This window comes from Rattus norvegicus, chromosome 15 (assembly GCF_036323735.1).
Source record: "Rattus norvegicus strain BN/NHsdMcwi chromosome 15, GRCr8, whole genome shotgun sequence".
NCBI classification, from domain to species: Eukaryota; Metazoa; Chordata; class Mammalia; order Rodentia; family Muridae; genus Rattus; species Rattus norvegicus.
The window spans coordinates 26,980,917-26,991,447 of record NC_086033.1 but is presented as its reverse complement, the minus strand read 5'-3'; the positions used below and the strand labels follow the sequence as shown (position 1 = coordinate 26,991,447).

The 10,531-nt window shown below is 46.5% G+C and overlaps 1 protein-coding gene across 1 annotated transcript; it reads left to right on the top strand.

The window, feature by feature from the left end:
- Positions 1–5,178: 5,178 nt before the first annotated feature.
- Rnase3 (ribonuclease A family member 3) lies at positions 5,179–6,049 on the top strand. Its single transcript, NM_138902.1, has 2 exons — positions 5,179–5,236; positions 5,397–6,049. Exon 2 carries the CDS (start codon positions 5,402–5,404, stop codon positions 5,867–5,869), a length of 468 nt encoding a protein of 155 aa, NP_620257.1. The 5' UTR covers positions 5,179–5,236; positions 5,397–5,401; the 3' UTR covers positions 5,870–6,049.
- Positions 6,050–10,531: the final 4,482 nt, after the last annotated feature.

Genomic DNA, 10,531 nt, shown 5'->3' with positions numbered 1-10,531 from the left:
TGCTGCCTCACACTTAGAAGGCAAGTCTTTCTTGCCTTCTCTGTTTCCCTCTTAGTGCCTGCTGGGATGCCCAGCTTGCCTGCCTCTCCTTGGGTTTTCTCCTAATTTCTAACCAAATGAGCTTTCTTCTGAATATATTTAAAAATTCCTTTATTAGAGAGACCTACAACCTGTGGAAATGACCCCGATCACACAGTAACAAGTGACTTTCTCAGTCTGTTCTTGGAGATGCAGAGAACTTGGCTATTGCACCATGGGACAGCCTGAGACCACTCTGGCAACTTGTTGATTGGAGAAGCTGATTAGGAGGAGCAAGCAGTCTTAGCTCTCCCATCAAAGAATTAGGAAGGATTCATGAAGGAGACAATGGCAAATGTTCAAAAAGCTAAAGCCTGAGAGGAACAGTCTTTTTCTCAGTCTCTCTCTCTGGCAGTATCTCATGACAGCGTTTGAGTCTGGCCTCCAGCCTTTCACCTCCATCTCTGAAATGAGGTGCGTAGACTAATGCTCCTTCTCAACACTGGTCTTCTCTGTCCTGTGGCCTCCAGTTATGAGTCTGTTGATTGCATGAGTCCATGAGTGGATAAGTTGATTTCTACATGTTCTGTAGTGTTCTCTACAGTGCGCGCGCGCGCGTGCGCACACACACACACACACACACACACACACACACACACTCTCTCTCTCTCTCTCTCTCTCTCTCTCTCTTCTTAGCACCCTCAAATGATCAGTCCCTATGAAACAGTTACTGTGACAATCTTATTAATGCTGTGCACTGTCATTTCCACATACAGCCTGAGTACTTGGCAGGGCTGTGTCAAATACTATGCTGACCCCGGGCATCTGTCAGTCAAGAGTAGTCCTTGTAAGAGGATCCAAAGGTTCAAGAAATTCCAAGATTTGTACATAACCTCTCACCAATAGAAAAGACATCTCTGCCCAAGAAGACATCTGTCTATCAGTTTGGACACCAACAAATACTCACTGTGGTTTAGAGGTCAACTGAGGAAGTATTTCTTGAGACAATACCTTATGATAGTCATCAAGTGTGGAAGAAAAGCTAAGGCCTTACTACTAGGGTGTAACTCTGGCTGTACCCCATAACCGAAGTGTGCGGTTAGTTGGTTGGAATTCTCGAGATTGCACATGGCCCCAGATTCAAATCCCAGCACAAGGAACAACAGAAGTAAATATTCTGTTGGGTTTAGTGTATTTTTTTATTGGCTGATATGTTCTTGGACATCTTACATAGAGCAGTGTTCTCCTGCAGGTCCATAAGCCTAGACCATTAGTCCTAGCTCTGGAGTCAAATGTATGTAGTTGGAAATGCAGAAGGGAACCTTATACAGGAACCGATCAGAAGAATACAGTGCAGTATGCCTTGAGTAAAGGGTTTGGTATTTTTTTTTCAGTTACTACTGTACTTTATTGTGTTCAACCAAATCACCATGTTACAAAAATAGCAAGCTGCCATAATAAAAAATAAGGCTCCTCTATCCAGCACCAGATAGCATCATTTTACTTTCAAGCCTAGAAATTGCACACTTGTATATAAACCAACCGAAGATGAGGATTGAGAGTTCATCTTGGTGGATTTTACCTTTGATGAATATGAAGTGTCCTTCCTTATCTTTTTGATGACTTTTAATTGAAAATTGATTTTATTTGATATTAGAATGGCTACTCCAGCTTGCTTCTTCTGACCATTTGCTTGGAAAGTTGTTTTCCAGCCTTTCACTCTGAGGTAGTGTCTGTCTTTGTCTCTGAGGTGTGTTTCCTGCAGGCAGCAGAATGCAGGGTCCTCATTGCGTATCCAGTTTGTTAATCTATGTCTTTTTATTGGGGAGTTGAGGCCATTGATGTTGAGAGATATTAAGGAATAGTGATTATTGCTTCCTGTTATATTCATATTTGGATGTGAGGTTATGTTTGTGTGCTTTTCTTCTCTTTGTTTTGTTGCCAAGATGATTAGTTTCTTGCTTCTTCTAGGGTATAGCTTGCCTCCTTATGTTGGGCTTTACCCTTTATTATCCTTTGTAGTGCTGGATTTGTAGAAAGATATTGTGTAAATTTGGTTTTGTCATGGAATATTTTGCTTTCTCCATCTATGTTAATTGAGAGTTTTGCAGGATACAGTAACCTGGGCTGGCATTTGTGTTCTCTTAGGGTCTGTATGACATCTGTACAGGATCTTCTGGCCTTCATAGTTTCTGGCGAAAAGTCTGGTGTGATTCTGATAGGTCTGCCTTTATATGTTACTTGACCTTTTTCCCTTACTGCTTTTAATAGTCTTTCTTTATTTTGTGCGTTTGGTGTTTTGACAATTATGTGACGGGAGGTGTTTCTTTTCTGGTCCAATCTATTTGGAGTTCTGTAGGCTTCTTGTATGCCTATGGGTATCTCTTTTTTTAGGTTAGGGAAGTTTTCTTCTATGATTTTGTTGAAGATATTTACTGGTCCTTTGAGCTGGGAGTCTTCACTCTCTTCTATACCTATTATCCTTAGGTTTGATCTTCTCATTGAGTCCTGGATTTCCTGTATGTTTTGGACCAGTAGCTTTTTCTGCTTTACATTATCTTTGACAGTTGAGTCAATGATTTCTATGGAATCTTCTGCTCCCAAGATTCTCTCTTCCATCTCTTGTATTCTGTTGGTGAAGCTTGTATCTACAGCTCCTTGTCTTTTCTTTTGATTTTCTATGTCCAGGGCTGTTTCCATGTGTTCTTTCTTGATTGCTTCTATTTCCATTTTTAATTCCTTCAACTGTTTGATTGTGTTTTCCTGGAATTCTTTCAGGGATTTTTGCGATTCCTCTCTGTAGGCTTCTACTTGTTCTCTAAGGGAGTTCTTTATGTCTTTCTTGAAGTCCTCCAGAATCATGATCAAATATGATTTTGAAACTAGATCTTGCTTTTCTGGTGTGTTTGGATATTCCGTGTTTGCTTTGGTGGGAGAATTGGGCTCCGATGATGCCATGTAGTCTTGGTTTCTGTTGCTTGGGTTCCTGCGCTTGCCTCTCGCCATCAGATTATCTCTAGTGTTACTTTGTTCTGCTATTTCTGACCGTGGCTAGACTGTCCTATAAGCCTGTGTGTCAGGAGTGCTGTAGACCTGTTTTCCTGTTTTCTTTCAGCCAGTTATGGGGACAGAGTGTTCTGCTTTTGGGCGTGTAGTTTTTCCTCTCTAGAGGTCTTCAGCTGTTCCTGTGGGCCTGTGTCTTGAGTTCACGAGGCAGGTTTCTTGCAGGGGAAAAGTTGGTCCTACCCGTGGTTCCAAGGCTCAAGTTTGCTCGTGGGGTACTGCCTAAGTCCTCTCCGCTGTGGCAGCAACCGGGAAGATCTGCGCCACTCTTTCCGGGAGACTCCGTGCACCAGGGTTCCAGATGACGTTTGGTGTTTTCCTCTGGCGTCTGGATGTGCACAGAGTGCAGTCTCTTTTTGTTTCCCAGGCGTGTCCGCCTCTCTGAAGGTTCAGCTCCCCCTCCCACGGGATTTGGGTGCAGAGAACTGTTTATCCGGTCTGTTTCCTTCAGGTTTCGGCGGTGTCTCAGGCGCAGGGGTCCTGCCGCTCCCGGGCCCTCCCCTACGGGAACCCAGAGGCCTTATACAGTTTCCTCTTGGGCCAGGGATGTGGGCAGGGGTGGGCAGTGTTGGTGGTCTCCTCCGCTCTGCAGCCTCAGGAGTGCCCACCTGATCAGGCGGTGAGGTCTCTCTCCCACGGGGTTTGGGAGCAGAGAGCTGCTGCGGGCCAGGATCCGCGGGTGTGGGACTTCCGGTAAACACAGGAAGTGCCCGGTCCTAGAGGAATTTTGCCTCTGTGTGTCCTGAGTTCACCAGGCAGGTTTCTTGCAGGGGAAAAGTTGGTCCTACCTGCGGTTCCAAGGCTCAAGTTTGCTCGTGGGGTACTGCCTAAGTCCTTTCTGCTGTGGCAGCAGCCGGGAAGATCTGCGCCGCTCTTTCCGGGAGACTCCGTGCACCGTTTGGTGTTTTCCTCTGGCGTCTGGATGTGCAGAGTGCAGACTCTTCTGGTTTCCCAGGCGTGTCCGCCTCTCTGAAGGTTTAGCTCTCCCTCCCATGGGATTTGGGTGCAGAGAACTGTTTATCCGGTCTGTTTCCTTCAGGTTCCGGCGGTGTCTCAGGCGCAGGGGTCCTGCCGTTCCCGGGCCCTCCCCTACGGGAACCCAGAGGCCTTATACAGTTGTCTCTTGGGCCAGGGATGTGGGCAGGGGTGGGTAGTGTTGGTGGTCTCCTCCGATCTGCAGCCTCAGGAGTGCCCACCTGATCAGGCGGTGAGGTCTCTCTCCCACAGGGTTTGGGAGCAGAGAGCTGCCGGTATTATTTTTAAGTGCAATATTTAAAGGTTATTTTTTAACTTTCACATATGTCTGCATTCAAATGTTTCTATACTCACATGTGCCGTGCTTGTGCAGGTACAGTGCCATGCATATACATGTACTAACTCCTGAGCTGGAGTTATCTGTAGTTGTGACCTCTGGGTGACAAACTGGGGTCCTCTGGAAGGGAAGAAATCCAGAAGAAGGGAAGTTCTCTTAACCGCTGACATCTCACCCATCCCTACGACTTATTTGTGCTCATGTGTCTCTGTGTGTCTGTGTTCATGTGTATCAACATGCCAACAGACGCTATTAGAGGACATCAGATGTCCTGGAATGGAATTACAGGCAGTTTTAAGCCACCCAGCATAGGGGCTGAAAGGAAACTTGGGTCCTCTGGAAGAGCAGCAAGAGCTCTTAACCACTGAGCCATCGCTGCACATCCAACATCATAGAATTTTAAAAATAAAGGAAAGAAATGTAGATCTCTCTTATGATGCTGGCTTCCCAAGGCTTTGTTTCTAAGTTGTAGCCAGGCAATAGAAAACTTGGTCTGTCCATTACTGAAAGCAGTCATGAAGTCTGCAGTCAGTCAACAGGCAACACAGAGATTTCTATGTAGAGTTCAGATTCAGACTTCAAACTGCCCTGCACAAGAGGGCTTGGAATTTGATGCCCTACAATGCACCCAGGAGTCCCGTGGCTTGGCCAAGGAAGAAACAGAAGGCGGTTGCACAAGCAGGCAGTGAACCAATCTGTGGGTTCTGCACGTTGAAGACTCTGACGCACAGGCTCCACCCACAGGGCTGCTCCATATCTGTGGGCCCAAGTGGAGCTCAGCCATTACCTCTGATTTCCAGGACAGCCAGCACTCAGTTCCACAGGAGCCACAACGCACACTGGGTAAGACACTGACTGTCTGGGTCTGGGACAGGAGGGGCAGTGATGGGACAGTGTCCAGGAGACGTGGCACCATGGACCTAATGACAGCAGAGGGCCTTCAGGAAGAGAGAGGGCAAAGTGAGCTAAGGTGAGAGTAGTCACTTCTCTTCTGTTCTCACAGGAAACATGGGTCTGAAGCTGCTCGAGTCCAGACTTTGTCTCCTTCTGTCGCTGGGACTTGTCTTGATGCTTGCCTCATGCCAGCCACCAACCCCTTCCCAGTGGTTTGAAATCCAGCACATCTATAATAGGGCTTATCCCCGATGTAATGATGCAATGCGACACAGAAACAGATTCACAGGACATTGTAAGGACATAAATACTTTTCTTCATACAAGTTTTGCTAGTGTTGTTGGTGTGTGTGGCAATAGAAACATCCCCTGTGGAAACAGGACATATAGAAATTGTCATAACAGTCGATATCGGGTATCTATAACTTTCTGTAACCTCACAACTCCGGCAAGGATTTATACCCAATGTAGATACCAAACTACAAGATCCAGGAAGTTCTACACAGTTGGCTGTGACCCGAGGACTCCACGGGACAGTCCCATGTATCCAGTGGTTCCGGTTCACTTGGATAGGATATTTTAGCTCCGGTGCCAGCACTTTGTACCTGAGCTCATCGGCTCCTGCCAAGATCACAGTAGTGAAGATCCAGTTCCTCTGTCTGCACTGCATATCAGCTCCTGTCCTCATGAAACCTGTCCCTGACTCCTTTTAGTATAGCTTAACAGATTTTTGTAATCAATAAACACCTTTGCATATGCATCTAGATCTCTAGTGTCTCTGTGTCTGTCAAGGGTGGGGAGAAAGGAAGCCGGAGACACACACACACATAATGTGTGTGTGTGGTGTGTGTGTGTGTGTGTGTGTGTGTGTGTGTGTGTGTGTGTAGAGGCAGGGCCTCATACTAATTGAGGCATCTTCCCAGTTTCCGGAAACAAATGAATGCTACCAGCATTCTGGAAACAAATGAATCTGGCATCTTTCCAGAACATTCCTACAGGAAATCTTCCCTCAAGTTTGTCTGTGGGGAAGAAGTGGGTGGGAGAGGAGACCAGGGATTTGGGATCTCTCAGTGAGGCTATCTACCCCTTGCCCTCTCCCTGCATGGCTGTCCTCAGAGGTCAACTGTGAGACAATTCAACAGAAACCAGGAAGGCACAGAGTCCAAGATAAGGGGCATGGAATCCACACAGAAAAGAGATGAATGATGAGAGGTTCTGCCCTGAGTCCTGAGGACAGAACTCTAGTCAGGGATCATTTCAGACGGGAAGGTGCTATCCTTTTAAGGACATGTGCGAGCCCAGCATCACCAGATGTGCCAGTGAGCCTTCATGCAGTAACAGATACAGAGTGTAGCAGAGCAGTGACATCCTCATGTCCGTACCTCTGTCTTTCAGTCTGAATCTCCAGCTTCCATTTGGCTGTTCCTTTCTGGGTCCCCAGATGCAATACTTGGCCTCTCTCCACCACTGGACCATGGTGGTACTTCTTGTTCTCAGTGGACCACAGTCAGGGCTGCAGGGGAGTCATTCCTGTGGAGCAGTAAATGCAGATGCTGTCCTTCAGGTTGGTGCGTGGAATCTGCATTTTTCCTTGGAATGGTAAGTTTGGGAAACTTCATTGGTTAACATAATCCACTGACTTCAGGCGAAATTGGGTACAGCCTGTGGGTCTCACTATGTACCTCTAGGTGTCCTGGAACTTAGAATGTAAACCAGGCAGGATTTGAACTCACAAAAAACTGTTTGCAATTTTATGTTAAATTTGGTTAGCTAAAGGTTCTTCTAAAACCTAATAAAAATCAAGTTTTGTCCGTTCAAGAATCTTTCTAGTCTGGTATATATCTTAAATTTACTTCAACTCTCCTGGGAGGTCACAGTTAGATTCACCATTAATCATAACAAAACTAACACATGGGGAATACATCTCTCAATGTGTACTAAATTATCTAATTACCAACAGAACATAAGCAGCAGAAAATTCAGAAGTCAAGCTTCCTGCAGAGTGTGCAGGGACCAGAAAGAATCCTAACACAAAGGGGAATCCAGGTGTGTTTTGGGCAGACAGGTCTCCTAGCCTTCACAGAGAGAAGCAGCGGTGTAAATGACAGGAATCCATGAAGTTCAGGTCCTGATAAGGGAGGTCAAAAAGGAAGGGATTCTTGGCAGTGCTCAGAGGAAGTGTGCTACATCAGAGGCTGATACAACCTAACATCACCACTGTGTTGTACAGAATGTGACTTCGGGAAGGCACAACTGGAAGTGTGGGTTCTAATCAGGAGCTCATCTCCAAGCCTAGTAGGACTTGGATCCATGCAGTACAGTAGAGCAGGCATGATGGTCTGGAGTGACAAAAGCATGGAGGGGCTGAGGGTGTAGTCCAGTTGGCAGTGTTTGCCGACCATGTGGAGCATCCTGAGTCCAGTCCCTAGTGCAGCATAGACAGAGCATCCCATAATCCCAGTGTCTTGAGGTAGAGACAAAAGTATGGGGAACGTGAGGCCAGCCTGGGCTAAAGTGTGAATTTGAGGGTAGCTCCAAATACTTGAGTCCCTGTTTCCAACTGCAAAAGGCAAAACCAAACCAGCCAAATACCACCACCAACCCTGGGGGCCATAGCATTTCCTTGCCCTGCATTCTGGGATCACTTTCTCCCTCCCAATTCCACCCTCTCCAGCCACATGCTCCAGCCACAATATCCACAGCCTTTTCTGCCTGGGAGCAGGGTGACAGGGCTAGGTATCCCTGTTAAACTGTCATCTAAGACTTCTATTTTCTTCTAGCCAGCACCACAGACACCCCATGCTCTAGAGAAGTTCACTGTTGACAATAGCACTCTCCTGGGACAGAGTTCTTTCTAGCACTTTCTCCCTCAAAGCCTTCTTTCCTGGTGACTCTTTTCTGTGTCTTGTTTACTCAGATGCACTAGCATTGCTGATATTCTGTCTAAGCTCTACCCTCACAGCTAACTAGGAAGAGCCAGGTATGCTCTGCCCCACAGTTGCCTGGCAACAGTCAACTGTGCGTGACACTATAAACTATAAAATGGGCTGCTTGCCCCCACAGGCATTGGCCTTTAAGTGTTCCACAGAAGTGATGAGAAGGCTCGCAGACTACAATACCATATGCTGGCCAAGGCTATCTGACCAGACTCGGCCGCTGCCGGGAACTCCTGGCCTTCTTAGGCTAAGTGACCACCAGGCTCCTGCTACAAGCATGGTCAACAAGGTCATTAGATAAGGACTTTCCCTAACCTCTGCAAGCCAAGGGGCCGTGTCCTAGGTGCCATCAAGAGGGACATTGGGCTGTTGATTGCCCTTGTGTTGTGCAGGACAGGGACATCAAATCAGATAACCCTCCAGCTGATCTTCTAGGTTTGGTTATGGACGACTGAAAGGGCCTGAGTTCCCTGGACCTGACCACTGCTATCACCAGCATAGCCCTGGGTAATCATCATGGTATGTGGACAGCCTATCTCCTTCTTCGTGGACACTGGAGCCACTTATCTGGTACTAACAGAGTGTTGGGGATCCGTATTTCTTTCCAATTTTTCCCCCATTGTTAGGGTAGCAGGTAACCTAACCATCCTCACCAATCCCCATTGCTGAGTTACATTTTTTGGGGGTGCACCTCTTACCCATTCCCTTTTAGTAGGGCTAACATGTCTTGTTCTCATATTGGGAAGGGATCTTCCAGACAAGTTGTGAGCTTCTATATTGCTTCACCCATTTGCCTCAACTTAAGCTGGCCTGCAGCTCTTCTGCTTCCTCTAGTCAGCCAATCGGCTGACACGGACATGTTAAGTCCTCTACCAGCTTCTCCGGTAGACCCCCGAGTCTGGGAGGTCTTCTTCTGTTGCCAAACAGCCTTTCCAAATAGGATCTGGAAACTGCTTTCTCTGTCTTTTGTTGTGGCAAACCGTTTTAAGACACCCAGGACATGTTCTGAGGGGCAAATTCTTCCTTCTGTTCCACAAAAAGCTCATCTTAAAGAATGTTCTTGTTGGGCTGGAGAGATTGCTCAGTGGTTAAGAGCACTGACTGTTCTTCCCGAGGTCCTGAGTTCAAATCCCAGCAACCACATGGTGGCTCACAACCATCTGTAATGAGACCTGATGCCCTCTTCTGGTGTGTCTAAAGACAGCTACAGTGTACTCATATATAATAAATAAATAAATATTTAAAAAAAAGAATGTTCTTGTTGTTAACTAATGTTATTATTTCTTTTGTAAACTTAGAAGCTACAGAAAACCCACTGAGACCCACCTCTCATGGACCAAATAGACTCCACCCAGATAAGTATATCTGCCAAAAGTTCCCACTTAATACCTATTCTAAAGGGTGGGATTTCTCTGGGTTTCCAATGTACATCTAAGAAAAAAATTTCTTTTCTCTCAAATGCAATTAATCTTATTCTCTGCCTATAATCAATATATATGTGTGTGCCAGCATCTTGTCCAGTCCAGGTGCTTACTACAGTCAGGACAGCTCCAGAGAAGCAACCTCCAGAGGTTCCAGTCTCCTGTCAGAGACACAGAAGCTTCTGTTGAACCTGTTCCTTCTGACCTGTCCTCGAAGTGTTCCACAGACCCTCGACAACAGCCAGCCAGCCAACTCTAGGACTGGACAACATTCCATACCCATTTTTCTAGGTTCTCTAGAGACACGTTGCCCCAAAGCAAGCAGGAAGTAGTCAGAGATCACGATGACCCTATTCCTGTTCTACCATCATCTCTAATTTGCTTTTGTAATTAAACCAGAAATGGAGGAACATTGGTATTCTGTCTAAGCTCCACCCACTCAGCTACCTGGTAACAGGCAGGAATGCTCCACCCCACAGTTGCCTGGCAACAGACAGCTGTGCCTGACACTGTAAAAGGGGCTGCTTGCCCCCTCCTCTCTCTCCTGCTCTCTCTTTGTTCTTCTCTTTTCTGCTCTCTTCCCCTCTGTCCCTGTCCCTTCTCTCCCCATCCCCTTCCCCATCCATCCATATGCCCAGGGCCAGCCTCCTTTCCTCTCCTCTCAATAAACCTCTCCACAAAGAACCATGTTGACTCGGTGTGCTTTGTCCTGGCACAGGCCTAGACTTGAATAATAACAAACACAAGTTCTCACACTTAATGCTTGCAGCAAAGGTCTACATCTCAGAGAGCACATGACCCTTGTCTCACTGAGCCTTGAGTACTGCACTTAAGATATTGTCCAGTTCCAACCATTTCTTGAGAAGTTGATTTCTTTCCATCTGAATG